Source organism: Palaemon carinicauda, chromosome 7 (assembly GCF_036898095.1).
Source record: "Palaemon carinicauda isolate YSFRI2023 chromosome 7, ASM3689809v2, whole genome shotgun sequence".
NCBI lineage: Eukaryota > Metazoa > Arthropoda > Malacostraca > Decapoda > Palaemonidae > Palaemon > Palaemon carinicauda.
Window position 1 is genome coordinate 22,805,874 of NC_090731.1, and position 15,869 is coordinate 22,821,742.

The following is a 15,869-nucleotide window of genomic DNA, read 5'->3' on the forward strand; positions in this document are numbered from 1 at the left end:
AAGTTGTTGCTTAGACTGCAACCACTCCCCTAAAATCCTTAACGCTCTCTTAGAGGACCTTGCTAAGACGAGCTTAGTATAAGTAGACTTAGCTGGCTGCATGCCCAGCGAAAACTCAGATGGCGGAGAGCGGGGGATAGCAGAGACAAAGTGGTCTGGGTATACCTCCCTAAAAAGAGCCAAGACCTTACGAAAGTCAATAGAAGGTGGAGAAGACTTGGATTCATCCACGTCTGATGAGGGATCCAGGTGTGCAGCCTCATCATCAGACACCTCATCACCAGAGTGTAGCGAAGAGATCGGTAAGGTATGCTGAACAGCAGAGTCAGCACGAGCTGGAACAACAATATCTGTGGTTTCCTCCTCAAGACTCTGTTGAGGGAACACCTGAGGCTCAGTCTGCAAAGGCTGATCAAAAGAAGTAGCAGAAGGTAGGCGCATGGGTGGAGGAGGCTGACTCCTGGCATGAGTGTCTGAACTCAAGGGTTGCGCTTGCTGAGTGGTTGGCGGATGCGCAGCAGCAAGTTCCTGAGGAACGAGTTGAGGTTCCTGAGGTGTGAGCTGTGAGCGATGAGGTAGTGGCTGCGCAGAACGCAGTAATTGTCTCGCGAGTTGAGGTTCCTGAGGCGCAAGGCTAAGGTGTTGAGGTGCTTGCCTTGAGGAGGGTTGAGCTCGCTGCAGCGAGAGCTGAGGAGACTGACTCATGGATGGGAGAGGTTGTTGTACCTCAAGAGAGTGTTGCCTCACTGGTGGAACTGCAAGTGGAAGCGGAGGAAGTAAGGTATAAGCTTCCTGTTCCCATTGCTGAGGTTGCCTTAAGGAAGGCGGAGGGAGCTGCACACCACTGGAAACAGTAAACTCAGAGCGTGGTAAGGTATCCTGAGGAGCCTCAACATCGTACGCCTGGCAGGCAGTACTGCGGTCAGGCGGAGCGATCGCAGGAGGAGGTGTAGCCTTCTCAGCCTGACACTCACGCATCAAGACCGCAAGTTGTGACTGCATGGACTGCAGTAGAGTCAACTTGGGGTCGGCAGACACTAAGGTCTGCTGAGGTAAAGCCTTAACAGCAGAGATCTGTTGCGGCAGAACCTTACTCCTCTTAGGAGGAGTGCATTCAACTGATGACTGCGGCGAGTCAGAGCTGATCCAATGACTGCAGCCCGGTTGAGTTCTTGAGGTCTGGACTCTGCGTTTGAGTGGTCTTGAGACCTGAGTCCAGCGTTTCTTCCCTGACAATTGATCAGCAGACGAGTAAAAGACGGGCTCAATCGTCTGCAGGTGGGAGTGACGGTCTCTGGAAGACACGCCCGCAACCACCGAGGATACTTCTGTGCGCCGATCAAGGCCTGCCGAACCCTTTTGCCCTTCGACATTGCTTCTCCCCTGGGCTTGGGAGCTTGCAAGAGGTCCCGGACTGGGAGGACGACTGGCACGCACAGAAGTATCCTCACGCACCACACTGACACTGACACTAGCACTTGGCACTGCACTGACACTAGCACTCGTCACAGCACTGGCACTAATACCACCCACTGCACTCTTGACCTTAAGTTCCTTGACTTCGGCCATAAGAGACTTATGATCACTAACCACTGACTCTACTTTGTCACCTAAGGCCTGAATGGCACGCAAAACAACAGACATATCAGGTTGAGGGCAAATAGTAGGTTCGGGGGTAGCCACTACAGGGGTAGGAAAAGGTAGGGGATCATGAGGTGAGGAAAAAAGTGAAGAGTGAGAAGAACTCCTCCTAACTCTCTATCTCTCTAACTTGGTTGAATACTTAAGAAGACGGACAAAATCAAGTTCCGAAAGTCCGGCGCATTCCTCACATCGATCTTCTAACTGACAGGGCCTTTCCCTACAGTCAGAACAAGCGGTGTGAGGATCTACCGAGGCCTTCGGAATACGCCTATTACAAGACCTACATCGTCTATGGGTGGGGGCTTGTGAAATGTCAGACATCTTGAATCAAAAGAGTTAGCCAAGTGGGGATTCCAAATCAAGCAAAAGATCGTTAACCGTTAATCAGGACTAAATAATAGCTATCTAAGCTAATATAGAAGTTTTCCAGTAAAGCGACAGCCGAAATCTGAGAGAAATACTTCACCAAAAGCCGTGAAAATACTCCAAGATCATAAGCGTATCCCAGAACGTCTTGCCGGAAGCACGACAGAGGAAAAATTGAGGAGGTGTCAACAAGAAGTACTATAGTACCTGGCCACAGGTGGCGCTGGTGAGTACACCCCCTTCTAGTATTGTGATAGCTGGCGTATCCCTCCATAGAATTCTGTCGGGCAACGGAGTTGACAGCTACATGATTATCGGGTAAGTTTAATATTGAAAATTAAGGGCTCAATCGTCTGGGAGTGGAAGTGACGATCTCTATCAGATACGCCCGCAACCACTGAGGATACAACTGTGCGCCGATCAAGGCCTGCCGAACCCTTTTGCCCTTCGACTTTGCTTCTCCCCTGGGCTTGGGAGCTTGCAAGAGGTCCCGGACTGGGAGGACGACTGGCACGCACAGAAGTATCCTCATGCGCAACACTGACACTGACATTAGGCACAGCACTGGCACTAACACTTCCCACTGCACTTTTCACTTTAAGTTCCTTGACATCTGCCAAGAGAAGATTGTGGTCACGCACTAAAGACTCCACCTTATCACCTAGAGCCTGAATGGCACGTAACATATCCGACATATCAGGCTGAGCACTCGTAATAGGTTCGGGGGTCACCACCACAGGGGAAGAAAAAGGTTGAGGATCATGGGGGGAGGAATAAACCAAAGAGCGAGAAGAACTCCTCCTAACTCTCTCCCTCTCTAACCTAGTCGTATACTTGAGGAATTCATTAAAATCGAATTCCGAAAGCCCAGCACATTCCCCACATCGATCTTCCAACTGACAGGATTTTCCCCTACAGTCGGAACAAACGGTGTGAGGATCAACAGAGGCCTTCGGAAGACGCCTATTACAAGTCCTAACACTACATCGCCTAATTCTAGGAGCTTGAGAGTGGTCGGACATCTTGAATTTAGAGAACAGTCAAGGGGGAATTCCAAAGTAAAGCAAAGATCGTTAACCAATAAATCAATTTAATTCCAAAAGCTATCTAAGCTAAGGGAAAAGCTTCCTGTATAGCGAAGGCTAAATTTTAGAGCAATACTTCACCAAAACCGTGAACAAAGACTCCAAAATCAACAGCGTATCCATGTAGGTCTTGCCGGCGGCACGACAGAGGAAAAATTGAGGTGGTGTTGTCAAGAAGTACTGGAGTACCTGACCACAGATGGCGCTGGTGAGTACACCCCCCTCTTGTATAGCGATCGCTGGCGTATCCCGTCCGTAGATTTCTGTCGGGCAACGGAGTTGACAGCTACATGATTATCGGGTAAGATTAATATTGAAAAACAGTATGCTGTACTCATGCAACTACTGGGAGGTAATGGAAATCGGCATTAGCAGACTGACTCCTGACTTGATACCAAAGTTGCTTAAGGATTCTTTGAGGACCAAAAATCCTATCTCCCAGAGCCCTTGCTCGAGTTGGATCTACAACACCTTCGCTTATTGAGGTAGGGGCACAACTAAATCTCATGAAGCTAGAGAGAAACAGTATATAGTAATTAAATACAGTATCTTTCTCTTTATCCTACCAATGCACATAAAAGTCTTTAAGCGTTTAGGTTTAAAGCACCGAGTCCTCTTGAGATAGAACCATGGACCCGCAACAAGACAAAAAAGCCTGGCATTCTGACATACTCTGGAACAAGGTGGCTAAAGGAGACTCCTCCTATCCTTCAGAGTAACTAGTGACATAAATACCAAAACCCACCAACTAGCTGTCTGGCCTTTATTTCAAAGGCTTGTATAAGAGACTCGAGCACACTAGCCACGTCCCACTTTGAGGCCTGAGGTCACTAAGTCAGCATGAATTCTTAGATTCTAAAGGAAAGATAACTAGCTAAGCTACAACCCTTGTTGGAAAAGCAGGATGCTATAAACTCAGGGGCTCCAACAAGGAAAATAGATGGAAGACTTTGCTCCAAGCCTTCCCCAGCTGTGACAGGGACGTGCATTTCTTGGCAAAGAAAGGGGTGAGGAAGTCCACAATTTGTGCTCTCCTAACTACAATTGGAAAAGTACCCTTTCTACAACACTAATCAAAGAAATTTTTCCATTTCCTTGGAAGGCAGCAGCAGAGACCAGTCATGGGTTCCCAAACACCTGACCAGTCCCTTGTAAAACCCTTTTACTCATAGGAGATACTACTGTATAAAGTCTCCAACCATGAAGTGCAAACAACTTTACAGACTGGAGATAGGTATGTCTAAAGGTGCAGCCTTTACTAAGGGGGAAAAGTAATGGATATTTCTGCTTTCCCTGAAGAAAGGCAGGGTCTCCTCCCTCCCAAATTCCTCCAGAAGACCCAGGGCTAGAGGCATCCAACGAGGGCATAACAGGTGGAGGGGAGAGAAAAAAAAGAGCTAAAGAGCTTCTTTGGAGTAGCTTGAGCATTGCCATTCCTGAAGCTGAAGAATCTCTCAATTTTCTTCTACTTCTTCCCAAGTTTCACAAACTGAAGAAGTGTCCATGACGACTTAACACTTGTCACAAGAAGATAAACTTTTAAAGTTGTATTCACTGCAACACACAAAATATTTAAGGGATCCACTGCAAGCTTGCTCATACAACTGCTACATTTCTTGTCCAGTTAACATTTTCAAGTCTGCATGTGGAGTCTCCAGTAAAAGCAAACAATTGTAGAGAACAATTGCAAAGTTAAAAGCCATACCAGGCAGCAAGAATTACATCTGTACAGCTTTCAGTCGAAATCAAACATGGGAGCTTTTCGGACTGTCAGGTGTGCGGGACTTACCATCCATCTGCCAGTAACTACAACAACCTCATTAACAGTTTTACAGACGTTGCAGCTGCACTGAAATCATACTCCTATTAAAGAATTGTGGTTTGCATTAGTGTAAGAACCAAATTAGTTTAGGGTTTTTCATCATAAAAAATAATCATTACTGAGACTTACATTTCAAGAGTACTAACCATGCTAGTTCCTTACATGTAATCAGTTTTGTCTTCCAAAAAAAAAAAATTTCCTAATAAAAAAAAAGCATATATACAAAACCACTGTATTGTACTTACCAAACCTTATTGCCCATGGCTGAGGATCTCTCATTTTAATAGCTACTGGCAATGACTCATATCTTTCTCGTGTTGCCTTGTCACGAAGTTCTGCAATTACTTCAGATATGCTATACAATTCTTCCCCATATTCCTGCAATAAGTAAAAAATATGGTATGAGATATAGCAATATGTTATTTTCATTAGTAAAATAAATTTTTGAATATACTTACCCGATAATCATGTAGCTGTCAACTCTGTTGCCCGACAGAATTCTATGGAGGGATACGCCAGCTATCACAATACTAGAAGGGGGTGTTCTTACCAGCGCCACCTGTGGCCAGGTACTCAAGTACTTCTTGTTGACACCTCCTCAATTATTCCTCGGTCCCACTGGTTCTCTATGGGGAGGAAGGGAGGGTCAATTAAATCATGATTATCGGGTAAGTATATTCAAAAATTTATTTTACTAATGAAAATAACATTTTTCAATATTAAACTTACCCGATAATCATGTAGCTGATTCACACCCAGGGGGGTGGGTGAAAACCAGTGTACAAGATTAAAGGATAGCTAAGTATCCCATATTTCATATAACAGTTATCTCAAATAACAATGAAATAATAAGTACCTGGTAAGGAAGTCGAATTGAACCGTTACTCTGTCTCTTTTTTAAGTTCGTCTTCCTTACTGAGCGCAGCGTTCCTCTTGGAGGCTGAATCAACCCAAAGGTGCTAAAGTATACAGGGCTGCAACCCATACTAAAGGACCTCATCACAACCTTTAACCTCGGCGCTTCTCAAGAAAGAATTGACCACCCGCCAAATCAACAAGGATGTGGAAGGCTTCTTAGCCGACCGAACAACCCATAAAAAGTATTCAAGAGAAAGGTTAAAAAGTTATGGAATTATGGGAATGTAGTGGCTGAGCCCTCGCCTACTACTGCATTCGTTGCTACGAATGGACCCAGGGTGTAGCAGTACTCGTAAAGAGACTGGACATCTTTGAGATAGAATGATGCGAACACTGACTTGCTTCTCCAATAGGTTGCATCCATAACACTCTGCAGAGAACGGTTCTGTTTGAAGGCCACTGAAGTAGCCACAGCTCTCACTTCATGTGTCCTTACCTTCAGCAAAGCAAGGTCTTCTTCCTTCGGATGAGAATTTGCTTCTCTAATCAGAAGCCTGATGTAGTAAGAAACTGAGTTCTTAGACATTGGTAGAGAAGGCTTCTTGATAGCACACCATAAGGCTTCTGATTGTCCTCGTAATGGTTTTGACCTTCTTAAATAGTACTTAAGAGCTCTAACAGGGCAAAGTACTCTCTCTAGTTCGTTCCCCACCATGTTGGACAGGCTTGGGATCTCGAACGACTTAGGGCAAGGACGGGAAGGAAGCTCGTTTTAGCCAAAAAAAACCGAGCCGCAAGGAACATGTAGCCGTTTCAGATGTGAAACCTATGTTCCTGCTGAAGGCGTGGATCTCACTTACTCTTTTACCTGTTGCTAAGCACACGAGGAAAAGAGTTTCTAATGTGAGGTCCTTAAAAGAGGCTGATTGGAACGGTTCAAATCCTGATGACATTAGGAACCTTAGGACCACGTCTAGATTCCAGCCTGGAGTGGACAACCGACGTTCCTTTGAGGTCTCAAAAGACCTAAGGAGGTCCTGTAGATCTTTGTTGGAGGAAAGATCCAAGCCTCTGTGGCGGAAAACCGCTGCCAACATACTTCTGTAACCCTTGATCGTAGGAGCTGATAGGGATTTTACGTTCCTTAGATGTAACAGGAAGTCAGCAATCTGGGTTACAGTGGTACTGGTTGAGGAAAACTGCATTGGCCTTGCACCAGCTTCGGAAGACTTCCCATTAAGACTGATAGACTCTGAGAGTGGATGTCGTCCTTGCTCTGGCAATCGTTCTGGCTGCCTCCTTCGAAAAGCCTCTAGTTCTTGAGAGACTTTCGATAGTCTGAAGGCAGTCAGACGAAGAGCGTGGAGGTTTGGGTGTACCTTCTTTACGTGAGGTTGACACAGAAGGTCCACTCTAGGAGGAAGAGTCCTGGGAAACGTCGACCAGCCATTGCAGTACCTCGGTGAACCCTTCTCTCGCGGGTCAGAGGGGAGCAACCAACGTCAACCGTGTCCCTTTGTGAGAGGCGAACTTCTGAAGTACCCTGTTGACAATCTTGAACGGCGGGAATGCATACAGGTTGAGATGGGACCAATCCAGCAGAAAGGCATCCACGCGAACTGCTGCTGGGTCTGGAATCGGAGAACAATACAAGAGGAGCTTCTTGGTCATCGAGGTAGCGAATAGAACTATGGTTGGCAGACCCCACAGGGCCCAAAGTCTGCTGCAAACATTCTTGTGAAGGGTCCACTCTGTGGGGAAGACCTGACCCTTACGGCTGAGGCGATCTGCCATGACATTCATATCGCCCTGAATGAGCCTCGTTACCAGCGTGAGCTTTCGATCTTTGACCAAATGAGGAGGTCCCTTGCGATCTTGAACAACTTCCTCGAATGAGTCCCTCTCTGCTTGGAGATGTAAGCCAAGGCTGTGGTGTAGTCGGAGTTCACCTCCACCACCTTGTTAAGCTGGAGGGACTTGAAGTTTATCAAGGCCAGATGAACTGCCAACAACTCCTTGCAATAGATGTGAAGTGTCCTTTGCTCCTGATTCCATGTTCCCGAGCATTCCTGTCCGTCCAGTGTCGCACCCCAGCCCGTGTCCGATGCGTCCGAGAAGAGACGGTGGTCGGGGGTCTGAACAGCCAAAGGTAGACCTTCCTTGAGAAGAATGCTGTTCTTCCACCACGTTAGAGTAGACCTCATCTCTTCGGAAACAGGAACTGAGCCCGTCTCTAGCGTCATGTCCTTTATCCAGTGAGCAGCTAGATGATACTGAAGGGGGCGGAGGTGGAGTCTCCCTAACTCGATGAACAGGGCCAGCGATGAAAGTGTCCCTGTTAGACTCATCCCCTGCCTGACTAAGCATCGGTTCCTTCTCAGCATGCTCTGGATGCATTCTAGGGCTTGGAAGATCCTTGGGGCCGACGGACAAGTCCGAAAAGCTCGACTCTGAAGATCCATACCCAAGGAAACAATGGTCTGGGATGGAACGAGCTGAGACTCCTCAAAATTGACCAGGAGGCCCAGTTCCTTGGTCAGATCCATAGTCCATTTGAAAATCTCCAGACAGCGACGACTTGTGGGAGCTCTTAAAAGCCAGTCGTCTGACGGAGCCGGACACAAGATCATGATACTGCTGCACAGTCTGTAAACTGACAATCATGGGCAAGCGAGGAAGTACAGTGACAACCCGAATCTGTCTAGACTATCTGGGTCGTACAGACAACTCCTTAACGGGTTGCTGAGGTTGCCGCACTGCGTCACAACAAGTCCCTTCTGTTGGTTGTTGAACGTCTTCCCCGTGACACATTGACTCCGTAAACAAAAATCCTCTAACAAGGACTAAGCTTGGACTGCATGTCATGCAACACAGCTCAAGGTCTATGGGAGCAGGTGTGGTAACAGACGGGATTAGCGGCTGAAGTGGAACCATTACCTTCCCTGTAAGCATGTTATGCTTAAATAAAAGTCCATAAGAGGTTATGCAGCTAAAGGCTCCCTCCAAATGACAGAGTCCTCAAGGGAATATCAGAAGGAGGGAGAAAAGAACTTTCTCATCTACAGGGACCTTATCCTAGAAAAGCTAAGTTCTCTGAGTGAGGGTTCACTGGTGCAAAAGCAGCAGACTAGAAGGCAACGTTATGAAACTGCTTGACAGTCTAGTGAGTTGGCAACAACCCAAGATATGTTGAGAAGCATGCGGTAAGGTATGCAGAGCATGATGAATGCAGAGTATGCTGTATGCAGAGCATGCTGTATGTAGAGCATGTTGTATGCAGAGCATGCTGAATGCAGAGCATGCTGTATGCAGAGCATGTTGTATGCAGAGCATGCTGAATGCAGAGCATGCTGAATGCTGAGCATGTAGTAAGCAGAGCCTGCTGTAAGCAGAGCCTGCTGTAAGGAAAGCAGAGCGTGTGCATGGCGTTTAACATTTCTCAGAAATTCCATGACCAGTGCTAGAGTGCTTTATGCATGCTTGCATGGGGTTTAAAAATCAACATAATGTTTACCTTACATTCATAACTCATGATTCATATTTTTGCCATGGTTTGAAAATGGAGGTAAGGTATGCTGAACAGCAGAGTCAGAACGAGCTGGAACAACAACAGTGGAAGGTGCAGAAAGTTCCTGTTCCTGTGGTATGAGTGGAGCGTGAAGAGACCGAGGTTGCGCAGAACAAGGTAAAGTTCCCGCAAGCAGAGGTGTCTGAGGCGCAGGATCAGGGTGCACGGGTTGAGCTCGGTGCAGCAGCTGAGGAGACTGACTCACAGGTGGAAGAGGTTGTACCTCCACCGAGAGTTGCACCACCGGTGGAGCAGCCAGGGGAGGAGGAGGAAGAGTGGGGTAATCCTCCTGATCCCAAACCGAAGGTTGCCTTAAAGAAGGCTGAGGCTGAACAACACTGGGAACAGCGAACACAGAAAGAGGTTCAACATCGTACGCCTGGCAGATGGTGCTGCGACTGGGTGCAGCGAGTGCAGGCGGGTTGAGCACAGGCTGAACGGGTGCAGGGGAGGTGCAACACTCTCAGCCCGACACTCACACAACAGGTCCGAAAGCTGTGCTTGCATGGACTGTAGTAGAGTCCACAACATCGTACGCCTGGCAGATGGTGCTGCGACTGGGTGCAGCGAGTGCAGGCGGGTTGAGCACAGGCTGAAAGGGTGCAGGTGGAGGTGCAACACTCTCAGCCCGACACTCACGCAACAGGTCCGAAAGCTGTGCTTGCATGGACTGTAGAAGAGTCCACAACATCGTACGCCTGGCAGATGGTGTTGCGACTGGGTGCAGCGAGTGCAGGCGGGTGCAGCACAGGCTGAACGGGTGCAGCCGGTTGGTGCACCACCGGTGCAGGCGGGTGCAGCACAGGCTGAACGGGTGCAGGCGGTTGGTGCACCACCGGTGCAGGAGGAGGAGGAGGTGCAACACTCTCAGCACGACACTCACGCATCAGGTCCGAAAGCTGTGCTTGCATGGACTGTAGTAGAGTCCACAACATCGTACGCCTGGCAGGTGGTACTGCGATCAGGCGGAGCGAGCATAGGGGGGGGGAGTGTAGGCGCACTCTCAGCCCGACAAACTGATGACTGAGGAGAGTCAGAGCTAACCCAATGACTGCATCCGGGTTGTTGAACTTTACTTCGTACGTCTGGCATAGGTCTGGACTTTACGTTTAAGAGGTCTTGAGACCTGAGACCAGCGTAACTCTGCCTTTATTTTCTCCTCTAAATCTCTTCTGCAGACGAGCAAAATAAGGGCTCAATCGTCTGCGGGTGGGAGTGACGGTCTCGGTAAGACACGCCCACAACCACCGAGGATACTTCTGTGCGCCGATCAAGGCCTGCCGAACCCTTATGCCCTTCGACATTGCTTCTCCCCTGGGCTTGGGAGCTTGCAAGAGGTCCCGGACTGGGAGGACGACTGGCGCGCACAAAAGTACCCTCACGCATAACACTGACATACTTTGCGCTAATCACTTATCACTTTGATTTCTGTTTGCACTTATTTCACTGAACTCGAAACTTTAAGTGGTTTGTACCTGAAACACGCAATTCTATCCTTCTCAAAAGTTAGTAATTGCGAAAACAGAATTACAATGTAACAGAAAAATCTAATGAAAGAAAATTCAGTGGCTGGAAAGAGACTAAACACTAGATCACTCTAGAAACGTTTAGTTTCTTCCCCTAAAGAGACTAGGGATAAGAGCAAAACGATAACGACGTTACTCGTACGCCTGGCAGGCTTGAGGGAAACGTTTATCCTCTTTCTCCCTCCGTCTCTATCTCTCTCTCTCTCTCTCTCTTGACTTAGAACCTGAGAGAAGAGCCCAATCATATATATCGTTAAAACATATTATTGTTAAAGGAAAAAACTGAAATATTTCCCAAAAAGAAAAGTTCCTTATTAGGATCAAAACCATTAAGTTAAGAAAGAATGAACAAAACGCTAGACACGGTTACTCTTACTGCAATGTGAAACCGTGAACATTCTTTCTCTATCGTAACGATAGAGTGCAAGTTGAAACGTTCTGAACGTCAACAACTGCCGAGACAAACAAAACGTTAGTTCAACTTTGAAAAAGTACGAGACTATCAAAGAAATTCTTTCAAAGACCTTAAAATAGCATAATATGTTAACAGGTAAAACCGAAATGACGGGCTCACGATAATTAACTTCGGTACCAAGAAAAGACCGCCTACTATTAGGAAGGTCGAATATAAACAAATATAAAAATTAATTTTAATAAGTTTATAATAAAAGGAAGTTAATCGAAGAGGCCTATAAGAGGCGGAGAGATATAAAATAAATCTATAACTTTTGTTAAGCAAAATTAAGAAAGAGAGTCTATACTCTCTTAGACACCAACACTTCCGTCTAAGGGAAGGGTCGGCCATTGAAAGGTGAACGAGAGTTCATACTCTCTTCGTCACCAAAAATAATCAATTAATTCCAAAAGCTAACTAAGCTAAAATAGAAGTTTCCAGTAAAGCGACAGCCGAAATCAAAGAGAAATACTTCACCAAAGTCGTGAAAATACTCCAAGAACATAAGCGTATCCCAGAACGTCTTGTCAGAAGCACGACAGAGGAATAATTGAGGAGGTGTCAACAAGAAGTACTTGAGTACCTGGCCACAGGTGGCGCTGGTAAGAACACCCCCTTCTAGTATTGTGATAGCTGGCGTATCCCTCCATAGAATTCTGTCGGGCAACAGAGTTGACAGCTACATGATTATCGGGTAAGTTTAATATTGAAAAATTCTTTTTCTTAAATTTGGAAGGTCTAATTCTACTCACAGTAAGCAACAATGACAAAAACAAGCACAGAATATGAATAGCAACTTAAGAATTTGGATTCAATGTCACATCCTATTTTGGGGAGCTGTATGTAACGCCTTGAATGAAATTCTAAAGACTTTTTTAAGGTGCAGCAATTTCCAAGTGTAGCCCCTTGAATGGAAATCTTAAAGATTCTTTCAGGGTGATGCAAGTTCTATTTGATAGTACAGAGTAGAAAGACTGTAGCACATTCTAATTCAAAATTTTTTTTTCAGATCCACTGACCTTCAAAGTCAGAGCAAACAACTTGCCTATCCAATCTCAGCATGGTCAACATTTGTATAACAAGCAAGATGTTTCTCTCCCCAGTTGAAACTGGATAGCTACAGAATTGCATCAGCTACCATTGGTCCTAAGAGTAGGTGTTCATGGACTTAGAACTTGTGGGAAGTGTCCCCCAGGTATAATAAACATACTGTAGTCTATCGACACCAGACACTTGCCATAATTACCTGAGGAACTGAAGACATACACTCACTACCCATGGAACTATGGTTCCTCCAGAATGCCTGGAACATAGAGATGTCCCTGACATTGTGAGGTTTCCCCCCAGACCCGGCCGTCATCAACTTGCAGGATAACCCATACGCCTGTTGGAGGGTCTCCCAAAGGCAGAGAAAGTTGAGAGATAAGGTGTTCTTTAGCGCCTTCTCCTTGTGGCACATGTACCATAAAAGTGCCAACAATTTACATCCAAGATCTTGGGTGCTATTCAGATAGTACCACAGCTTCCACTGGGACCAAAGGCATCTAATATGGACCCCATCAACAAAGTGAGGATACAGAAAATCCCCAAAACCTATTGGCAGAATGTAATGGTTTCCGAGATTTTTCAATAAAGTCTGTAACGAACAAGAATGACATCAAGCCAGTAAACTTGAATATTGGATTTGGCATGAAGGGGCGTGAAGCTTGCCGATATACTCTGCCAAAGCTACGCCTAGTGAAATGAAATAAGAAAAAGGCAATTACGTTTTGTATAGTTTTCGATATACCCATCTCCTCAAGAGTGATCTAGATAGTTGATAAAGCTTGGTAAGAGGATCGTTAATGGTACATCAAACATAAGTGAAATTGACATACTGGGTATGCGAGTTGTGGAGAGAGGCAGATTATACAAATCATTTGTTTAGAATTTAGAAGTAAAGATTGCATAGAAGTAAGGAAACTAGAATTGCCAAAAGAACTAGGGTAAAATTATAGTATAGTACAATATTCATAATAAAGAAAATAGGTGACCTTAGAGTATGTATTTAAAAATAATTGGAACATTTTTTTTGGAAAAATATTCGGCAGATACCTATAGTTTTCAAATTATAGAGGTTTTAACATTTAAAAAGTTATGACTGAAAAACCATACTTTCAAAAGGAATCTAATTTAGGGTTACAACCTATCATAATGTTCAACACTTATTCCAGTCTAGAACTCTTATCCTTCACTAACGGGATCAGTATGTATCTGCTGTGACCCTATAACACCTCCATGTTTATAGCTTGGCCCAAAGACAGGTTGCAACACTATACTTTAGGACCTGCTTTCCTTCTGAAAAATATTTTTTCAGACGTATTTCTTGGTTTAACCTGTCTCAAAACTTGGAGAGTGCGTTATTATGTTGATCAGCGTAGTTAAAACCATTCAAAACACCTATAAACACACCTGCGACATCTCTCATTCCCTAGAAAATTGAAATGAGCTCTTGTTTGGAATAATCCCAATAGATGTTGTCACTAGACTAATTGAGATTTAAAGTACTGTACTGTACAGTAGAATGGTTTCAACTTGTCCGCCGGAGTTAAGAGATTGTCCAAAAAAGGTCATGTGACAAAGATAACATTTATTTCAACTGTCTACCACAGTGGTTCCCAAACTAGCTTACCTGACGCCCCCTTTTTGCTTCCAGTAGACCCGTATGCCCCCACTCCTCTCTTTTTTTTTATATGAAATGATTCTTACATTTATTTCCTAGCATTGTACAGAAAAACAGATTTCTGTTTGTATTACATTTTAATAATGAAAGCCACTCAAACAAATAATAGTACATTAAAGTAACTAAAAACGAAACATTTGGTTCAAAGTGAGCGAAAAAAAGTTTGAACATTAGCAAATTGGCTAAATTGAGTTGCAATTTTAAGAATAGATAATTTGAAAACATGGCATATAATATTTGGAAATACTTATGAGACTAGGCACAATTTCTGGTCAAATTTAGTGAGATGGATGCATGTATGTAATGACAGATATTTGTTCTTTTAATGATTTTATTATTCTATTAAACAAGTAATTTCGAGCAGATGACTTCACGCCCCCCCTGTATCGTCCTCACGCCCCCCAGTTTGGGAACCAATGGTCTACCAGAACTAATAATAAAGAATAGTTAATACTCGTCGGAGGTAAATATATGCTAGCATACTTTAATTTCTAGCCAAAGACATGCACCATTATTTCTCTTACTCATTATCTTGTGTTTTATCCAATTCTGACCATGAATAATGGGGCAAGCCATTCTTTTAAGAGCTTTCCTATTAGGACTGATACCACTGAGAAACTGGGGTTTTGGATAGGGAAACACCAAAAAATAATTAATTTACAGCAATTTTAACAGTTAGAAATGCATAATAAACACAATATAACCAGTTTGAAAATTATATCACATCCCTCAAATGGTCTTCGCTCGGCCATGGCTCAATTCGCTCGCAATTAAACACTGTCAGGATGCCAGATAACACATAATCAATCACAATTAAATACTATCTCACAGCCCTATTTTCTGGTAGGCGGTACATGGATGTGGTATCCATGCCTACCATGCGAGTCATTATATTGGTGACATTTTCAACTTTCTGTACATGTGTAGAACATTGGGTCACCAGGCCTAGTGTTTGCATAGAATAAGAAAAACTTTCCTATCTGTGTCTGTCTTCATCCACATTAAGAAGTGCATCTATGAGTATGTTGATCAACAAACTAATCCCATAATCATTCACTAACTAGCCTTTGTTCTGCCGTGACTCCCTTCACTTGCTATTACACATTATTTCATTGCTCCTTTGTTCTGACAAGCGGTACATATTGCAGTAAGCACATTAGCAGTGTATGCAAGTATTCTAGCAGATGATAATTCAGTAACCCAACTACCCACACACTATCCCGACTTTCATATAAGTGACAATAGCTACATTGTATACTAAACCAAGTGTGTTTTAATCATAATCAATTAGCAAAATAGAAGAAATTACACAAAATTCAAAATACATTGAAATCCCCTTATGGAGATGTCTTTTTGGGACGGTGGTCGTGCTGAAACTGAAGCAGAGGGGGGGAAAAATGTTTACAGTTGTAGAACACTTCCAAGAACCTGTGCATAAATATTTAGATGCTCTTGATAGGTTATAAAAGCCAGACAATAACATCATACAATAAACAGAACAGCTGCCAGAAGTGGCATGCGCAGTAACCCACCATCAGTCTCCCTACAATAAACAAGGGTCAGATTTTAATTGATCAATGTGCAAGTTGCTATGACCCCGCCTTCCTTAGTCATATGAAATAAAATACCAAAATGGGCAGCATTTGTCGATTTCTTATACCATGTTCCGGTCTTGCTAGAAATTAAAGTACGATATCACATAATCAAGTCGGGACAGAAAACCGTCTGTCAGGAATTTTATGAACTGTGCTAGGCAGCATTCTGTGGCAGGGGTCCAGTTAATAGCAAAACAAGCTATGAATATAAAAAATGTAAGAAACCTAT

The 15,869-nt window shown here is 44.5% G+C and overlaps 1 protein-coding gene across 2 annotated transcripts in view; it reads right to left on the reverse strand.

Moving 5' to 3' along the window:
• LOC137643898 (RNA-binding protein NOB1-like) overlaps window positions 1-15,869 on the reverse strand; it is a 64,544-nt gene that overhangs the window by 47,653 nt on the left and 1,022 nt on the right. For both annotated transcript variants that reach the window (XM_068376645.1, XM_068376646.1), the window contains exon 2: window positions 5,163-5,295. In XM_068376645.1, coding sequence (XP_068232746.1) covers window positions 5,163-5,295 — 133 coding nt within the window. The remainder of the gene's footprint in view (window positions 1-5,162; window positions 5,296-15,869) is intronic.